This window comes from Dendrobates tinctorius, unplaced genomic scaffold, assembly GCF_039654945.1.
Source record: "Dendrobates tinctorius isolate UK_male_01 unplaced genomic scaffold, ASM3965494v1 ptg000191l, whole genome shotgun sequence".
Taxonomy (NCBI): domain Eukaryota; kingdom Metazoa; phylum Chordata; class Amphibia; order Anura; family Dendrobatidae; genus Dendrobates; species Dendrobates tinctorius.
The window spans coordinates 14,091,289-14,108,118 of NW_027361858.1; the positions used below are offsets into that span (position 1 = coordinate 14,091,289).

General features: G+C 46.2%; 1 protein-coding gene across 2 annotated transcripts in view; it reads left to right on the plus strand.

The window, feature by feature from the left end:
* CCDC171 (coiled-coil domain containing 171) overlaps window positions 1-16,830 on the plus strand; it is a 204,034-nt gene that overhangs the window by 156,759 nt on the left and 30,445 nt on the right. For both annotated transcript variants that reach the window (XM_073552466.1, XM_073552467.1), the window contains one exon: window positions 681-735. In XM_073552466.1, coding sequence (XP_073408567.1) covers window positions 681-735 — 55 coding nt within the window. The remainder of the gene's footprint in view (window positions 1-680; window positions 736-16,830) is intronic.

A 16,830-nucleotide genomic window follows, 5' to 3' on the forward strand; every position in this document is an offset into this window, starting at 1 on the left:
CCAGACAAAAATGTACAAACAGGATGCAGTAGGACAACCACTTACTGAGCCACCAAACATTCGTAGGGTGGCTGCCTAGTATTATAATTGCACACATGTCTCCATAGGGTGTCGTTCACACCATTATGTGAGATGTACCTCTATCCGTATAGCAGCATATTACCGACACCCCTACTATTACATCAGGCAGGCTGCCAATACCAAATGTGCACCCATAGGCTAGACACAACACATTACCCAGCCACCACTGGAAAGACCCGACCTGCACCCTGCATATAATATGTGCAAAAAATATGTAAATAATAGATGAGGTATTTGTCAATATTTTGGCCAAAATGCACAACCTCGCAACCCACGTCAAGGGTCCTCATTATCTTGTGTATTTTGTTTTGTAGTGTGTTGTGCCTGTGCTGCCCCCACCTTTATCACTGGGGTCCTCCTGCATCCTGTGTTTGCATTTTTGTCTGGACATGGTATTGCGAATATGGCTGCTTTTTCTCTTTCAGTGTTGTTTTTATTGATTTTCAGTCTTTTTTCAGTGAATTACATTTAAATTAGGCTGAAGGTAGACCGTGCATCGTTCCACCTAGTCATTCCCTGCTTAGGGCCACCCCAGATTAATACTTTATCTGAAGACTATATGAATTATACCACCATAACTTTACTATTCATTTTTACAGTGAAAAGGAAATGCTGACAGATTACATGAAATCGGTTGCAGTAACATTTCAGAAGGTAAGAACTCCTCTAGCGTCTAGATGTTGATTACATCTTAAGGCTTAAAGGATATGGACACCTTTGGGGGAAATTATTGTGGTCTAAAAATAAGTTCTTTCAATTCGGTTTCATTTAAGAGCCTGCCTTCTGTAGCCTCTGTACTGCTCTGTATATTGCTAGGTGCGGAATGAGTTATCTGAGAATTTGTCAGTGAGCACCTCTTTTATCTGTTTTTTTACGGATGGCTTCTGCGCTGATTTATGACCACAAATCACATCAAGGAAGAGCTGAACTTCGTTTGATCATAAATCAGCAGAGAGAAGCTCCTAAAAGAACATTCATTTTAAATTCCCACAATGAGTTTTTGCAAAAGACACAGTGTCTCCTAGTTCCAGCAGAAACCTCATACCCCCTGTGCTTTACCTATAAGCTATATTCCAAAACGATGCTGTGTTCCAAAGATAAGTATTTGATATTGCATATTTTTGGCACCTATTAGGTTACGGTATTTGTGTTTTTCCATTGTGTTTTTGTCTTTTTGATATGTCATCATGACATTACATGTAAAGCGCATGTGGCAGCACGATGGCTCAGTGGATAGCACTGCAGCCTTGCAGCGCTGGAGTCCTGGGTTCAAATCCCAGCAAGGACAACATCTGCAAGGAGTTTGTATGTTCTCCCCTTGTTTGCGTGGGTTTCCTCCAGGTACTCCAGTTTCCTCCCACACTCAAAAAACATACTGATAGGGAATTTAGATTGTGAACCCTAATGGGGACAGCGCCTACAATGTGTTCAAATTGTAAAGTGCTGCGGAATATGTTAGCGCTATATAAAAATAAAGATTATTATTATTGGGGGCGTGGCTATGTAGCAGAGGAGGACAGACGCGTGCTGCAAGAGCTCCTGACCATCCTGCCTCTATCCTGCACTTGGTGTCCCTGGGTACCGGGACCCCTCTGGAACCCCTCTGAAAACCGGGGCCCACACGAGGCGGCGGCCATCTTGGATGTGCGCTCTATCAGAGGGAGCGGCGGCTTCCAGCGCTGCAGCATCACCGGGCAGTGACCTGTATCCTGCGGAATCAGGGGGATATGCGGTGAGTGCCCTGAAAAATGGGCCCTGCATTACTCCCCCCTCCTTACTAATAGACTCGCTGGTCTGTTGGAGACATTAGGGAATTTGCTCTCCCTCCCACCGCTGATGTCTCTGAGGGTGGATCTCTCCCCCCCTCGCCATAAGAATAAGAATCCTCAGTGATATGGTGTTTCCATCTGCACAGATTCTGCTCCCAGGCCGCAATCAGAAAGCCTGGTTTCTGCTGTGTATATAATTGCAGTGGAAGGAATCCTGGACTACACATTTCTAGTTACCCTAGTGTATCTCACTGCTCTTGACCATGAATCGATCTAAAGGATCGACGGCAGGAGAAAAACTAAAGGAATTTGTCAGACCCGACCCTTCTGAGAGTGTATGTGCTCTAAGAAATAACTCTTCACAACCTCAGCCTAAAAATCGTCCCTCAGTGGGTGGAGAGGAGACTGAGCAGGAAGAAATGACTCTTAAACAGGCATCTGAACAGTTGATGCAGGCTATCTCCCTCACTAGGACATCCCTGACGGAGAAAATAGAGGATGTCTACACTAAGGTGGGGAGACTCCGTCAAGATATGCAGGCCATGAGGGGACGCATCACAGAGGTGGAGACAAGAGTGTCCCAGGTGGAGGACACCATTACGCCTATGGAGGCCAAGTTAACCAAGGTAGCGAGCTCTGTGAATGCCTGGAAGCAGAAGGCAGACCTAGAGAACAGAATGCGTTGGAATAACATCCGTGTCATCGGTCTGCCAGAACACTCAGGTCAGCACCCTGAGCCGTTCCTGGAGGGCTGGCTTAAGGCCTCCCTGGGAGACGAATTCTCCTCAGTGTTCGCTGTTGAGAGGGCCCACAGAGCTCCCACAAAGCCTCTGCCTCCGGGAGGCCCACCTAGACCCTTCCTAGCATGTCTCCTCAACTGTAAAGACAGAGACACCATTCTACGCCTTGCAAGACAAAAGAGTCCTATCAAGTTCAACAATGCTGTGATCTCAATCTTCCCAGATTTCTCCATGGAACTCCAGAAGCAACGCGCACAATTCATCGACATCAAGAAGCGGCTCAGGGAAAGGAACATTGTATACTCAATGATTTATCCGGCTCGACTTCGGATCGTCCACGGGAGTTCCTCCGTGTTTTTCACGGATCCAGTGGAGGCTACCGAGTGGCTGTGGTCCCATAGAGGATCTCCTGCAAAGGAATCCTAATGTGCCTACTTTCGTCTGGATCCTTTAACTACAGGCTTAATTGGAGCTCTCCTGGCGAGCACCCAGATATCAATAATACCGGACACTGTGTTCAGTGATGGTATCCCCTTGTTTACTTTTCAATAGGGGCACGGGACCTTGCTCCTATACAGTTAGATTTATGTTCTGTTTTTTTTCCTGTTTTGATTTCCTTTTTACAATAGTTTTGATTGTTACTTAGGTAAAAGTCGCAGCCAATGGCAATCTCAATCTCTATGTGATGCCTCTAAATTCTGCTCGGGTAGTACTGTATGTCATATTCAACGGCGTAAACTTAGGGTCTGAGATGATATGTATGACATGGAATGTGAGAGGTATAAAGGCCCCTCGGAAAAAGATCAAAGTTTCCTCGCAGATCAGACATTATCGTCCTCACATTGTGGCCTTGGTGGAGACGCATCTGACCAGAGATACTGTTCAGTGCGTGCAGAAACCTTGGGTACAATGGTCTGTCCATGCATTTCACAGTAGTTATTCGGGAGGGGCTTCAGTGCTGGTGCATAGAGATGTTAGATGGGAAGCCAGGCAGACCCGGAGGAATCCTGAAGGTCGCTTTGTTTTTGTACATGCATTGATAAATACCAGGAAATATGTAATCCTATGTGTTTATAACCCCCCCCCCCCGGCCAATACGTCCATTCTTCAAAAAGCAATGAGCTTTGCCCTAAATTATCCAGAAGCGAACGTTATCTGTATGGGAGACTTCAATATGGTCATGAATACCTACCTTGACAAATTGAGATTAGAGGGAGGCACGTCTGGGGGAGTCTCTTTGCTGAATTTGACCCAACTGTCACTATTTATGGAGGGTAGCGAGTGGCTAGATTTAAGGAGGATGCGTCACCCTGAATCAAGGGAGTATACCTGCCACTCATCCACTAAGCGATCTCTATCGCGCATAGACTATATATTCGTATCCAGCGGCCTGGCGATGTGGGTAGACGGTATAGAACATGGCAGTAGGGGGATTTCAGACCATAGTCCGGTTATTCTTAAACTTAAATATGGGCAACCAGATAATAGGATGTTCTGGAAGTTAAGTTGAATCTTTTTTGGTTAAAGATGATGGTGACTCCAGATAGAACGATCGATCAATTGCATTGTTTCATCTTGTCCCACCCAGAACCTCAGGATATCAATTTATTTTGGGATGCCCTTAAGGCATATCTGAGGGGTTGCTTATCCTCCACAATTTCTTATATTAAAAGGGTAACCTCAAGGGAGGATGATAAGATGGAGCGGCGATTGAAAGATTCAGAGGCTGCATATATATCTAACCAAACTAGCGGTAACAGGACTGTGTGGTTGGCTGCTGAGAGGTTATATGCTCAGCATACGGACACTAAGTCCAAATGTAAACTATTTTTTACTCGCCAATCTTATTTTGAGCTGGGAAACCAGGCAAGCAAACTTTTAGCCTATTTGGTACGCCAACATAACACCTCAAACACAATACTACAGATTCGTAAGCCGGATGATTGATTGGTATCTTCAACCGAAGAAATACTTGGCTGTTTTTATGATTATTATAGGTTATTATATGAATCTAAAAGTGACTTTGACAGCTTGGGGTGTTTAGACTATTTGTCAGATGTGACATTCCCTACATTAAACCCTGAGCAGCGGGCCCTTATGGACGCTGAATTTACTGCGGAGGAGATAGAAAATGCCATAACGGACATGGCCTCCGGAAGGCCCCTGGGCCGGATGGATTCCCTATTGAATTGTACAGGAAATATCGGGATATATTAACGCCACTGTTGGTTAAAGTATTTCGGGGAATTTGGGAAGGGAAATCTATGCCTGAATCCTTTTACGAAGCTAATATCATAGTACTTAAAAAGGAGGAGAAGGACCCCTTGGAATGTGGATCCTACTGGCCTATCTCGTTAGTAAATGTGGACTATAAAATTTTCACTAAGATTCTAGCTACCAGACCGAATTCGATTATATTGAGCCTTATACATTCTGATCAAACAGGCTTTATGCCTGGTAAGAGCACTTCCATTAACATCAGACGGGTCCAGTCAATAGCCCAATATATCTCCCTAATGCCAGACAACAAGTGGGCACTGGCATCGCTAGATGCTGCCAAAGCTTTTGACTCTCTTGAGTGGCCTTTCCTCTCCGCGTGCTTACAAAGATATGGCTTTGGTGATAAATTTATAAAATGGATCAAAATACTATATATGAAGCCCAAAGCCCGTATCATAGTGAATGGCTCTGTGTCTTGAGTCTTTTCCATTACATAGGGGGACTCGTCAGGGTTGCCCCCTCTCCCCGGCCCTATTTGCCCTTGCAATTGAGGCACTGGCAATACGTATTAGGTCTTCCCCTGGCATTAGAGGTATAAATATAGCGGGTCAGGTAGATACCATTGGTCTATATGCTGACAATATGGTGATATTTATGGATGAAACGGAGGAAACTTTACCACAAGTAATTGGCATTATAGATAGATTTAGTAAATACTCAGGTCTATATATAAATTGGGAGACGTCCGCTCTGTTACCCCTTTCCCATGCCCCAATGCCCCAGCTAGAAGCTCTCTCCTCGCTGTCTATTGTATCTAGTTTTAAATATTTGGGTATATACATATCTCGAAATCATACGCTTGACTCACAACTCAATATTCACCCACTGCTGGAACTAGTTAAAGTGAAATTTACAACTTGGAGCAAACTCCCGCTGTCTGTGGCCGGACGTATTAACCTGATTAAAATGATATTACTCCCCAAGCTCAGCTACTCCCTTCAGCAAAGTGCTGTAATAGTACCCACATCCTTCTTTGTAAATCTTAATTCCCAGATCACATCTTTCATCTGGGGGAAAACTAGGCCCAAACTTAAATTGACCACCCTGCAGAGACCAAAAAAGGGAGGTGGGGTGGCGTTACCAGATTTTTTCTTAGGCTGTGTGCACACGCTGCGGATTTTGCTGCGGTTCCGCAGCGGTTATACTATTTGGCTGGGCAGGCTAAAGCTTTAAATAAATGGATGCCGGGTAATTGCCTCCCCAATTCTGAAGGCCACCTGCTCCATGCTGCACAAACTGCCTGCCCACTAGGTTTCCCTGCGTTAGGGAGGACTAATGTCCCTCGTCTACTACCCTTGCTCCAACTGACGCGATTACTATGGAGACAAATTAAGAAAGCGATTGGGTTTAAAGATTTTATAGCTGAAATGCCCCTGTGGAATAATGATTATTTCCCGGAACTACTGAACCACCCAGCCACTGATTTTTGGAAGCAACATAATGTCTCCTCGATGGGAGACTTGTATGACCAGGGAACCTTGGTGTCTTTTGAGCAAGTACAGGTTACATATGATATTCCGAGATCCCAGTTTATTCGTTATTTACAGCTGAGATTGGCTCTTCAGTCACACATGAGATATGGGGGTGTGGACCGTACTATCTCATCTCTGCCTCTGATAGGAATCCTTAATTCGCAGGGTCCCCAGGGTCTCATCTCCTCTTTATACACGTACATGCTGTCGGTGGGAACGGAATCTGCTATAAGCTCTATTAAAAGGAAATGGGACAGACTCATCCCTGATGGTCAGGGAGAGGAGTGGGAGGAGGTACTGGAGTCTCCAATTGGAGTATCACCATTTATTAATAATAAAATGATACAGCTGTATATAATTAATCAACCATACTTAACACCAACGCGACTTTTCAGGATGGGTCGACTTCAGTCATCAGACTGTCTGCGATGTCATTCGCCAGATGCGGATTTTATTCATATGATCTGGCAATGTCCCATTATTTTACAGTACTGGAAAGAGGTGACCTTGCTTTTGTCATTTTTGATGCGGGCCCCAGTTCCTCTTGAACCACTGGTCTGCTTGTTTGGGGTATGGGATGAGGAGAATTGGGGTCATTATGATGGGATTTTTCTGCGTGAAACACTATTTATGGCACGGAAGGTGTTGGCACTACGGTGGATGGGGGGTTCATGTCCCTCCCTTAGAATGTGGATTGACCTGGTGAACTCGATTGTTCCATTCGAACGTACACTATATCAAAGTAGGGGAAGCCCGGGCAAGTTTGAGAAGATCTGGGAGAGGTGAAATTCCTCTCAACTAACTTTGCAAAATTGAGACACCATATGTGAGATACAATGATATAGGATACTAGGCTGTGCAGTAGTAGGCACCAGTTGATGTAGTTGTAGTTTAGGAATGTTCTTTATTATCTGAATGACAATACGATAAAAGCTTGTGTAACTCAACTGATATACATACTTCACATTGTATAACCGGCTACTCTTTCTGTATATTTGAAGGGCTATACAGTGGGGAAAAAAAGTATTTAGTCAGTCAGCAATAGTGCAAGTTCCACCACTTAAAAAGATGAGAGGCGTCTGTAATTTACATCATAGGTAGACCTCAACTATGGGAGACAAACTGAGAAAAAAAAATCCAGAAAATCACATTGTCTGTTTTTTTTTCATTTTATTTGCATATTATGGTGGAAAATAAGTATTTGGTCAGAAACAAAATTTCATCTCAATACTTTGTGATATATAATAATAATAATAATAATAAAAAATTTTATTTTTATAGCGCCGACATATTCCGCAGCACTTTACATTTCAGAGGGGATTTGTACAGACAATAGACATTACAGCATAACAATAATCACATACAGTAGATTATAACAAATACCAAGAGGAATGAGGGCCCTGCTCGCAAGCTTACAGTCTATGAGGAAAGAGGTAGACACGAAAGGTGGGTGGTAACAGTTGCCCTGATTGTATGGACCAGCCATAATGTTAAGTGTGTAACAGTACAGACACAAAGGGCTAATGGATGCATAAAGCATGTGGGAACATGATGCTGGGAACCTGGTTATGGTAAAACTTTTGGCTCTGCCACACAGGGATAGGTTAGGTTAATGTGTTGAGGCGATAGGCCAGTCTGAATAAATGCGTTTTCAGGACACGCTTAAAATTGTGGGGATTGGGGACTAATCGTATTGACCTGGGAAGTGCATTCCAAAGAATTGGCGCGGCACGTGTAAAGTCTTGGAGACGGGAGTGGGAGGTTCTGACTATTGAGGATACTAACCTCAGGTCATCAGCAGAACGGAGGGCGATCAGCAGAACGGAGGGCGATATATCCTTTGTTGGTAATGACAGAGGTCAAACGTTTTCTGTAAGTCTTCACAAGGTTGCCACACACTGTTGTTGGTATGTTGGCCCATTCCTCCATGCAGATCTCCTCTAGAGCAGTGATGTTTTTGGCTTTTCGCTTGGCAACACGGACTTTCAACTCCCTCCAAAGGTTCTCTATAGGGTTGAGATCTGGAGACTGGCTAGGCCACTCCAGGACCTTGAAATGCTTCTTATGAAGCCACTCCTTCGTTGCCCTGGCGGTGAGCTTTGGATCATTGTCATGTTGAAAGACCCAGCCACGTTTCATCTTCAATGCCCTTGCTGATGGAAGGAGGTTTGCACTCAAAATCTCACGATACATGGCCCCATTCATTCTTTCATGTACCCGGATCAGTCGTCCTGGCCCCTTTGCAGAGAAACAGCCCCAAAGCATGATGTTACCACCACCATGCTTTACAGTAGGTATGGTGTTTGATGGATGCAACTCAGTATTCTTTTTCCTCCAAACACGACAAGTTGTGTTTCTACCAAACAGTTCCAGTTTGGTTTCATCAGACCATAGGACATTCTCCCAAAACTCCTCTGGATCATCCAAATGCTCTCTAGCAAACTTCAGACGAGCCCGGACATGTACAGGCTTAAGCAGTGGGACACGTCTGGCACTGCAGGATCTGAGTCCATGGTGGCGTAGTGTGTTACTTATGGTAGGCCTTGTTACATTGGTCCCAGCTCTCTGCAGTTCATTCACTAGGTCCCCCCGCGTGGTTCTGGGATTTTTGCTCACCGTTCTTGTGATCATTCTGACCCCACGGGGTGGGATTTTGCGTGGAGCACCAGATCGAGGGAGATTATCAGTGGTCTTGTATGTCTTCCATTTTCTAATTATTGCTCCCACAGTTGATTTCTTCACTCCAAGCTGGTTGGCTATTGCAGATTCAGTCTTCCCAGCCTGGTGCAGGGCTACAATTTTGTTTCTGGTGTCCTTTGACAGCTCTTTGGTCTTCACCATAGTGGAGTTTGGAGTCAGACTGTTTGAGGGTGTGCACAGGTGTCTTTTTATACTGATAGCAAGTTTAAACAGGTGCCATTACTACAGGTAATAAGTGGAGGAAAGAGGAGACTCTTAAAGAAGAAGTTACAGGTCTGTGAGAGCCAGAAATCTTGATTGCTTGTTTCTGACCAAATACTTATTTTCCACCATAATATGCAAATAAAATGAAAAAAAAACAGACAATGTGATTTTCTGGATTTTTTTTTCTCAGTTTGTCTCCCATAGTTGAGGTCTACCTATGATGTAAATTACAGACGCCTCTCATCTTTTTAAGTGGTGGAACTTGCACTATTGCTGACTGACTAAATACTTTTTTTCCCCACTGTATGTGTATCTTATTATCATAAGCCAATATGTATGTTATACATTCTTTTTGTTCAATAAACGAATTTAAAAAAAAAAAAAAAAAGATTATTATTATTGATCCGTGCATGACTGTATAAATAAAGTTTTGTCAAAGCCAAATACCAGGAACTATCAAAAACAAAGCAGCATGTCATTAAAGCATGTCATAGCAAAAAGAGACAAAAACTACAGCATCAAAAACACAATATAAGGGCAGTGAAAAAAGTGAACATTACATAATAGGTGAGAAATACAAAATCAGACTCACTAAATCTCATTGTGAGAATGTAGCCCATGACACTGCATTTATTTCGTCCACCAAAAATATGCAGAGTAAAAAACTCACTAAAAACTCATTGTGGGAACTTAACCTTAAAGAGTTACAAAATTACCATCTGAAAGAGCTCACTAACATCTCAGTTAACCCATTCTTCAGCTAACAACTACACTCCCTGACATAAGTTATGTCGCTTATCCATGTTATGTAAATAAAAGCTTATAACCTGACGTTAGATTCATCCATTGGTTGTATAAATTATTCTTTTGAAAGCTGAAACCCTCCGAAATGTGGTTTAGGTTAAGAAAATAAATTGCCATCAATGCAGAAATATTGATCATTTAATGGACACAGAATGGTCAGATTTTGGCAAGACAAAAGTTTTGTCGCCCACAGAAAGTAATGTGATATTCAAACAAATAATTAACTTAAAATACAAATATATGTTGCATAACATTGGTGAATGAAGTTGTGGTGCTATTAGAGTCATATTTAATATTTTGTGTGACTTCCATGAGCTTGAAGGACTGCATTCATGCAGTTCAACAATGATTCATACAATTTATTAATGAAGTCATCAGGAATAGCAGGGCCCTCATTCCTCTTGGTATCTGTTATGATCTATGTGATTATTGTTATGCTGTAATGTCTATTGTCTGTACAAGTCCCCTCTGAAATGTAAAGTGCTGCGGAATATGTCGACGTTGTGGTGTAGTGACCACTGTGTCCACTAGGGGGCGCTGTATGGATGTCCCAGGAGAGTGGATGAATGGCAAGATACTGAATGACCTTTATGTATCTCAAGGTGGGTGGCCTTGAGATGGAGATTTATGTGTGTGTTAATCAGCAGTGATACTGCTGAGGTGCTGGTTCAATGTGTCAGTGACTAGTTACCTACAACCCCACCCAGGGGGTGTGTTTAATAACGCTATTGTAAAGTGTATATGTGTGTGTGAAGGGCCTGTGATGAGGTCATAGTCATGTGACCCGGTGGGCGTGGCTATGGACCATATAATATGGCCAGGATAGATCACATGGGGTGAATGCTTGGACCCGATTGGTCCAGTGTGGAAGGTCCCGCTGAGATGGAGCTTCCTGGCTAACAGCCTGTGAAGTGGCTGTGGTGAATGGCTGCACGTGTCTGAGAGTTCCCAGGGGAGGGAATGAACGTCTGCAGTAAGCTGAAGCAGCCATTAGGAAACCCTGACTTGGGTGAGATAATGATGAGGCTGAAGAGCCCGAGTATGGACATTTGAGTAACCTGTGTGACCACAGGCTTAACCAGAGTGAAGCTATAATGGACGCTATGCTATAATGCTGTTTATGTTGCTTCTATGGGTTTGTGAAGGAGGAATAAACCGCATGGACTTTATGCTTTACAAAAACCTGTGCCGGATCTGATATTGTGGCTGCTGAGCGAGTATCCCCTACTTAGATGACAGCGTTACCTGACAATTGGTGGAGAAAGCTGTGGGCATTGTTGTAGCCTTGTTGCTGGGAGCAACGGAAGAGGACTGCAAAGTCGGTTGCTAAAGGCAACGCTGAGCCAGGAAGGCTGATGGTTGGGGAAGCCACTGCCCGGCTGTGGTTCTGGAACCGTGGGGCGGCCTAGGGAGTAAGGCACTGTCCGGATCGGTGAGCCCAGTGCAGCCGTTTCCCCAGGAGAAAGAGACTTATAGGACACCTCTGCGGTAGAGGGGTCCGAGAACCTGCGCAGCCAGCAGGTGACGGTCGTGAAAACCGTGTTGTACTGACCGGGGTCAGTGAGAAAGAGACTGGTGATTGATAGGGTGCCTCTGTGGACAAGAGGTATCCGAGGACCTGTGTGGCCGATAGTGTGGGTCAGTGTGAAAGACTGTGTACCTGGAGGGTCAGTGTTGGGAGGTTCTGGGAGAAGAATCGGATCCCTGGAGCATGTGGTATGACCTTGGACCTGGTGAGGCGTGAGTGTTGGGCAGTCTCTGGTGGAGACGGATGTCCTGAAGAGCACCCGCTAAGCCCCTGGACCTGGTGAGGCCGGTGTGTTGGGAAACCCTGGGAAGAGGGTCTGCTCCCTGAATAGCACCCGGTGCGCCCTGTGTGTTGGACGGTCTCAGGCGGAGACGGTATGTCCTGAATAGCACACAGAAAGGACACGTGAGTTTTGTGTGGTGTTTTATTTCTTCTTTTCTCAACTCAGCCTGCGGTGGCTCCGTGGGAGTCAAGAAGGTGACAAGCGGCTTTCTGTAACTCGGCGGGGTTACGAAGGGGACAAGCGGCTTCCTGTAAGGCCTCTTTCACACATCCGGTTTAGGGTTCCGGCGGCGTGCGGCGAAAAGCCGTGCCGCCGGAACTGGCCTGTAGCGGTGACACCGGATGTGGATGCGTCGCCGGATGCGGCCTGGATAAAATTTAAAGGAGCCGCAGCATCGGGCGACGGGAGCCGCGCTGTAGAGACGGGAGCCGCAGCGATGAGAGCCATCTGGAGAGAGCGGGGGAACGAGTAGTCAGACAAAGAAAGGTATGGCGAGAGAGAGAGTCTTGCGCTTGCCGGGCACCTGTGGGGTTAAATCACACAGTGTCCGGGCATGCGCACTTTAAAAAGCCGTTCCGGCACTGCCAAAAAACGTTGCAGGGAACGTTTTTTGCAGAAGCCGGACGGCGCATTTTTGCCGTATCCGGAAAGAACCTGGGCCGCCGCATGTACATCCGGCACGATGCGGCGATCATTACTTTCTATGTGACAAAACCGGATCCAGTTCCGGATCCGGTTTTCACACTTTTCGCCGCATCGTGCCGGATTAAAAAAGATGGATGTGTGAAAGTAGCCTAACTCGGTGGGGTTACGAAGAGGACACCAGTCGCTGTGTGTGAACAGCAGCCGGTGGTATCTGTGATCGGTGACCGCAGGAGCTGTGGTGGTGCCAGCAAAGACTTGTGTGGTATCGTAAAAGAGACAAACTGTGTTGTGTGAACTGTGGTCTGAGAAGACCGGTATAACGGACATGGGGAAGTCCCGAAAGGGGGCAGTGGCCCAAATCGGGGCGGTAGCCCAAAAGGGGGTGGAGTCCCAGAAGGGGGCGGTGACCCAAATTGGGGTGGTAACCCAAAAAGGAGTGGAGTCCCAGAGGGGGGTGATAACCCAAAAAGGGGTGGAGTCCCGGGAGGGGGCGGTGACCCAGCTGTGGTGGTGCCAACAAAGACTTGTGTGGTATCGTAAAAGAGACAAACTGTGTTGTGTGAACTGTGGTCTGAGAAGACCGGTATAACGGACATGGGGAAGTCCCGAAAGGGGGCAGTGGCCCAAATCGGGGTGGTAGCCCGAAAGGGGGTGAAGTCCCAGAAGGGGGCGGTGACCCAAATTGGGGTGGTAACCCAAAAAGGAGTGGAGTCCCAGAGGGGGGTGATAACCCAAAAAGGGGTGGAGTCCCGGGAGGGGGCGGTGACCCAAATTGGGGTGGTTCAGGAAAAGGCAGCACTGGTTGCCTCAGTGGTTATGTCTGGGGAATCGCGGTGTGTCTGTATGAGTTTTGAGGAGTGCGGCATGTATTTTCCGGATAATGACGGGCCACAGGTGTGTACCGTGATGCTGCACCAGGAAGGAGTCTATGGTAGGCTGGACTCAGAGAGTCAGGTGACTCTGACAGGAACTCCTCTTGTTTTATCTCTGACCGAGAAAAACGCCAGGGTTCGCTGTAAACACGGGGTCACGGTGAACTATGCAGTAGACAGAGTAATGTTCGAGGGGACCAAAGGTGGGGAGTGCCAAGGAGGCGCGGGATACCACGTGACTTAGTCTATGCCTTGGAGAGGGGCCGGGACTTTGTTTTGTTTGATGATGTATGGCCGGACGATGGAGACGTTTCGACTGTGGGGCCAGCAAAGACTGAGACAGTGACGGCTCCTGACGTGGACAGGTCAGAGGTAGAACTGACCGGAAGAAGTACATCTGCCCAACTTACGGACCTGACGTCTCGTGATATGACGGATGGTGGGCTGGGAGATGAGACGACTGGGGGGAAAACACGGTTAAACGGTAACGGGACGGTTCACTCGACTGGTGGGACTGACCCAGTGGTACCCTTTGACAATATAATTAAAGAGGTAGTGGTGAGACACGTGCTGGCCAAAAGAGAACAGGAACGTGAGATAAAGCTGATAAAGGAGACAGTGGAAGGACATCTCAAACAAGAAAGAGTCCTGAGACAAATGGCCGAGCACAGGGTTGAGGAGCTCGAGAAAGAAGTTTTGGAGCTCAAAGAAACTGTAAGTGGTCTTCTGCGGGAGAAGAACTTTGACATTGATGAACAGCCGCCGGGTCCGACTGGTGGTGGAAGGGAGCTGCTGGTGCCCGTCTTGGCAGATGGTCATGAAGAGATGAGATCTCGTGAAGTTGGGGAGCTAACAGCTGAAGAAGACAGTCACCTGGTCAGGTCAACTGTAGTGAGGGAAGTGTCCGTGGTAAAGCCAGAGCCTCCTGGCCAGGAAGAGAGCAAGGCCACGACCTTCAAGTTTGTGATTGATGTACCAAAAAACATGCAAGAAGCCTGTGCTTAGGAAGGTGTGCATGAGGCGTTCAAAGAGGCAGTCAAAGCGTGTAAGGTGCACTGAGCGCCTGAGACTCGGCAGTTGGTGATAATGTCAGCCAGGGAAGACACAGCAAAGCGGGTGGCTGTCCTGAAAAACATGCATCTGCAGTGTCGCCATGTCAAACAGTTGGTTAGGCGGAGTAATATGAAAGCTGCTCGACACCTAGAGTTAGCAAGAGAGGCTATGGATCGGTTGGGTATGCGGAAAGAGGTAGTTCCGGTTCCCAATGGTCTGATTGGGAGAATCATTGGAAGATACGGGAAGGTAATGCAAGACCTTGTAAATAGCTCCAGTGTGGTGTGGGTGAGGATTCCTCCTGATGATCTGATGATGAAGACCAGGTATCCAGTGAAGAGGGTAGGATTCCCGTCCTGGTGGTTGGCTCCGTGGAAAGCCTGAGAAACTTTCGGATGCTCTTGGAGTATCCAGTGGGGTACCTGCAAGAGATTGAGCAGTTGAGGCTGGACCGCCGGCAAGTTAATAAAGAAGTACGGAATACCAGGTGGTGGCCGCCTCCAACCCAAGATGTAAGGACCCGAAGGGTTCCTCCAAGTAGTGACATTGCAGGTGGCCAAAGAATGTCAGCAAGTGGCAGTTAGACGGGCCGTACGAGGCTGAGAGACATTAGTTCCTGTGAGACGCTGAATGGGTCAGACTCAGGCCAGACAGTAGACCCAATTAAGACTGATGACCGTACCAACCGGGGGAGCTGGTCGGGGAACGGAACAAACAGGGAGAGGAATGTGGTGACTAGACAGTGTCTGATGACGCAGACAGACTGTAACTGGAGGGCCAAAGATCAGGGCCGATATTCTGACCGCTGGGGGCGGGGAAGGCCTAACGTAGAGATGAGGCCGTATGATAGAAGGAGATGGTTCTCTCGACCTGTGGAGCAAGGTGTAATGAGTGCCCGGTCTCGAGAGCCTGATGTAAGGTTGTGTGTTCAACCCCACAAGTTTGAACAGAGGGGGGAGGTATGTGGTGTAGTGACCACTGTGTCCACTAGGGGGCGCTGTATGAATGTCCCAGGAGAGTGGATGAATGGCAAGATACTGAATGACCGTTATGTATCTCAAGGTGGGTGGCCTTGAGATGGAGATTTATGTGTGTGTTAATCAGCAGTGATACCGCTGAGGTGCTGGTTCAATGTGTCAGGGACTAGCTACCTACAAACCCACCCAGGGGGTGTGTTTAATAACGCTATTGTAAAGTGTATACAGTTGTGGCCAAAAGTATTGACACCCCTGCAATTCTGTCAGATAATACTCAGTTTCTTCCTGAAAATGATTGCAAACACAAATTCTTTAGTATTATTATCTTCATTTAATTTGTCTTAAATGAAAAAACACAAAAAGAATTGTCCTAAAGCCAAATTGGATATAATTCCACACCAAACATAAAAAAGAGGGTGGACAAAAGTATTGGCAATGTTCGAAAAATAATGTGATGCTTCTCTAATTTGTGTAATTAACAGCACCTGTAACTTACCTGTGGCACCTAACAGGTGTTGGCACTAACTAAATCACACTTGCAGCCAGTTGACATGGATTAAAGTTGACTCAACCTCTGTCCTGTGTCCTTGTGTGTACCACATTGAGCATGGAGAAAAGAAAGACCAAAGAACTGTCTGAGGACTTGAGAAACCAAATTGTGAGGAAGCATGAGCAATCTCAAGGCTACAAGTCCATCTCCAAAGACCAGAATGTTCCTGTGTCTACCGTGCGCAGTGTCAACAAGAAGTTTAAAGCCCATGGCACTGTGGCTAACCTCCCTAGATGTGGACGGAAAAGAAAAATTGACAGAGATTTCAACGCAAGATTGTGCGGATGTTGGATAAAGAACCTCGACTAACATCCAAACAAGTTCAAGCCGCCCTGCAGTCCGAGGGTACAACAGTGTCAACCCGTACTATCCGTCGGCGTCTGAATGAAAAGGGACTGTATGGTAAGAGACCCAGGAAGACCCCACTTCTTACCCCGAGACATAAAAAAGCCAGGCTGGAGTTTGCCAAAACTTACCTGAAAAAGCCTAAAACGTTTTGGAAGAATGTTCTCTGGTCAGATGAGACAAAAGTAGAGCTTTTTGGGCAAAGGAATCAACACAGAGTTTACAGGAGAAAAAAAGAGGCATTCAAAGAAAAGAACACGGTCCCTATAGTCAAACATGGCGGAGGTTCCCTGATGTTTTGGAGTTGCTTTGCTGCCTCTGGCACTGGACTGCTTGACCGTGTGCATGGCATTATGAAGTCAGAAGACTACCAACATATTTTGCAGCATAATGTAGGGCCCAGTGTGAGAAAGCTGGGTCTCCCTCAGAGGTCATGGGTCTTCCAGCAGGACAATGACCCAAAACACACTTAAAAAAGCACTAGAAAATGGTTTGAGAGAAAGCACTGGAGACTTCTAAGGTGGCCA